The sequence below is a fragment of the Astatotilapia calliptera genome, chromosome 14 (genome assembly GCF_964374335.1).
Source record: "Astatotilapia calliptera chromosome 14, fAstCal68.1, whole genome shotgun sequence".
NCBI lineage: Eukaryota > Metazoa > Chordata > Actinopteri > Cichliformes > Cichlidae > Astatotilapia > Astatotilapia calliptera.
The window spans coordinates 1,045,349-1,048,685 of NC_137435.1; the positions used below are offsets into that span (position 1 = coordinate 1,045,349).

General features: G+C 37.6%; 1 protein-coding gene across 1 annotated transcript; it reads right to left on the reverse strand.

The window, feature by feature from the left end:
• Positions 1–272: 272 nt before the first annotated feature.
• On the reverse strand, positions 273–1,866 carry LOC113036505 (olfactory receptor 11A1-like). Its single transcript, XM_026192899.2, has one exon. The coding sequence runs from the start codon at positions 1,864–1,866 to the stop codon at positions 937–939; it is 930 nt and encodes a 309-aa protein (XP_026048684.1). The 3' UTR covers positions 273–936.
• Between the last annotated feature and the right edge of the window lie 1,471 nt (positions 1,867–3,337).

Sequence of the window (3,337 nt, forward strand, 5' to 3'; positions counted from 1 at the left end):
ATGTGTGTCTGTGGTTGACCACACGGAGACTTTCAGAGTTGCGGAAACTTTTCCTTTTTTTTTTCTTTACTCAAACAGTTGGTCTCACCGGTGCGAACTAGGATGTTTTTTAGTCGCACCATTGAAAAATTGGTCTCACTCTAGAGCCCTGAAATGTCAAGGTTAGCGGGAAGAAAGGACCCAGGCATCGGTCTCTCATTGACTGGACACAGTACATTTTATTTACAGTGCCCCAAAAACAGTTCTAAATGTGAAAAAGTCCCAATGGTGTTCTCTTCCCCAGATGCCAGTGGTAGTGCAGCTTTACTCATGAAAATCCAACGTGCTTCTTCTCCTCTGACTGTCCACTCCCATTCATTCCCATTCATTTCCTATGGCGATCACTTTTGACTGGGAACACCACAGGTGTAACAAAGTTGATTAAAACACTCAAAATTCACTGAAAGAGGTGCTGGTCACTTTTATATGTTCAAGTGCATAGTGTGGAGGATGTCATAAGGCCTTGGGGCAATCAGATGTAAAACACAATATTTATGGGTGTTTTAAGTTGTAAATCGAACACGACAGGAAGGATTAAAGGAGAAAACATACATTTTAATATAGGTTTAAAATATATTTTGATGAACTCAGGAGTCATTTTGTAAAAATATATCTTTTAAAAATGTGTCACCAGGACTGTGAAAAAAATGCTTTTAAATTTTGTTGACCCTATAAACAATTTAAAGTTATACACAGAAGTTTCATACAGCTTCACTTTAGTACAATAAATTCTGAGTTTGTATTAGCAAAACTAAATCAGGTTGGAGTTCAGTATGAGTAAATATACTAATAGCACTTATAATAGTATATTATATACTATAATACACTATAAACTTACACAGTTAGATAAAATGGTCCAATAACATAAAGAAAAATCTCAAAATGTATTAGTTCATACTAACAAATTATATGTGTTATAAGATTTTTACATGTTACACGGATTTTGGAGAGATTCAGTCCATACATTAAAGGGTTGAAGAGCGGTGGGCATGTCAGAAAGTAAAGTGATAGAAATATCCTCAACATATTTGGTGAACTGTTCATGTTAAATCTGCTCTGCAGTATTTCAAAGCAGGCTCCAAAGGAGAAGTTGAGCAGAGAAGCGAGGTGAGGCGTGCAGGTGCTGACGGCTTTCTGTCGAGTCTGTTTGGATCCAGAAAAACAGACTTTCAGGATCCTCATGTAGGTGTACAGGATTACAATTAAAGGCCCAAAGACTGACAAGGCACTAACAGTGAGTCCATAGATGTTATTCAGTGTGGTGTCAGAGCAGGCCAGCTTCACGATGGAATGGTTGTCACAGTACACTTTGTTTATAATGTTTCCACACCGTTTTAAAGGAACGATCAAAGGCAGTGTCAGGAAATTCACAAGAAGTGGTGGTGACCATACCGCTACAATGAGTTTAGTAACTTTGTTAGATGTCATCAGTTTGTTGTATTGCAGAGGACAACAGATAGCAAGATACCTGTCATACGACATGACTGCTAAGTTTAAAAACTCTATACTTCCATAAGAGTAGACAGAGAAAACCTGCAGGAAGCAGAGAGGAGCAGAAACAGTGTGAACATCAGAGAGGATCTGAACCAGGAGGGACGGAAACAGCCCTGTACTACCATACAGCTCATTCACAAACAGGCTGCACAGAAACATGTACATAGGTTCATGTAAGCTTCTGTTCACACAGATAACCACAATCAGCAGGAGATTAGATCCAAATATAAACACATACAGAGACATGACAATAGTGAAATATAAGTACCTGAAAGTCCCACCGTCAAAGTAGGCACCAAGTATGAAATCTGAAAGCTGTGTGGAATTTTTCATGAGCCTTGTTTTCATTCAGTTACTATTGTTCACACGAAAAAACAGTTCTTTGCATTTTGGTGTTGACTTGACTGGAAGCTGTGAGGCAGCTCTTTCAAACTTGTGTTTGTTTCGCATGACGTAGAACTAAAATTTGAAGCCCAATTTGAAACAACAACCAGTCACAACTTACAACTCAAAGCCTGAAACGTTCAGTGAGTCTGAGTCAGCTTCAGCCTGCTGGAGCCGCTGAAACTCTGCTTAGGCTTCTTTAAAACGTTTAGAAGACGCCCACAGCAGTGTGACCTCATTATGAAAGGTCACACTGGTTAATATTCATGTCTTATTATTGGCAGACAAACAAACAAATAAATGCTGAATGTTGCATGGTCGTCGTCCTACATTTTACTGTGCTTTCTTAAAAATATTTTTAGTGGTTCATAGTAGGACTGCAATTATCAATTATTTTAGTAATTGATTAATTTAAAAAAAAATACAGGTCTTTCAAAATTAACTGCTCATTTGTCAAAAAGAAACAAAACAACCCATTTGGATTCACGTGTCATTATTAGATTCAATTTTTTAAATAAAACATTTTCTTAAATGCAAAAATATATAAATACTTTCAAGTAGGGTCAAATAAGATAAGATAAATGTGCAGCCTAGACTAAGGCACAACAAATGAATCTTTACTCTGTGTTCTTACATGTGTGCATGCTTGTTTAAATGTGTGCCTGAATAAATGAGTTTGAGTCTGTTCGTGTCCTTTAAAGGAGAATGTGATGGCTGCAATGAAGAAAAGCGAGTGTGTCAGCATTGTGAAGTTTGCCCTGTGCTTTGATGCTGAAAACAAATGTTATGATGGTGTATACCTTCATTAATATTAACAATAATTCTGTTTCCAACCTAAAATCCCTCAGGTCAGTGACTCAGAGTTTTACTGGCCCGTGTACATTTTTAATGGCTTTATTAGATTTTGAAAAAAGCTTTAATTTTTATATTTTTAAATATTACCACAATTTAATTTAGATACTATTTAATAGAATTTCACCTTGAAAGAAATATGGTCTAGTACACCGCATGCCCCCCTTTAGGCTCCCCCTTGATGGCTTCCATGTAAAATTGGACAGCGTCCTTCAGGCTTCATTAGGCTGTGTAATTTAAACATGCATCAGACTAAGTTATCAATTCATTCATGTATTTTAATACTATGGAGCCCCGCAGGGGACTTGGGAGAAAAAAAAATTAAGACGGACTTTTGCGAGATCCCGAGTTTGTTTTCCGAGATCTCGCAAAACAAACTCGGGATCTCGCAAAACTTTTCCGAGATCTCGCAAAACAAACTCAGGATCTCGCAAAACAAACTCGGGATCTCGCAAAACAAACTCGGGATCTCGCAAAACAAACTCGGGATCTCGCAAAACTTTTGTGAGATCTCGCAAAACAAACTCGGGATCTCGCAAAACAAACTCGGGATCTCGCAAAACAAACT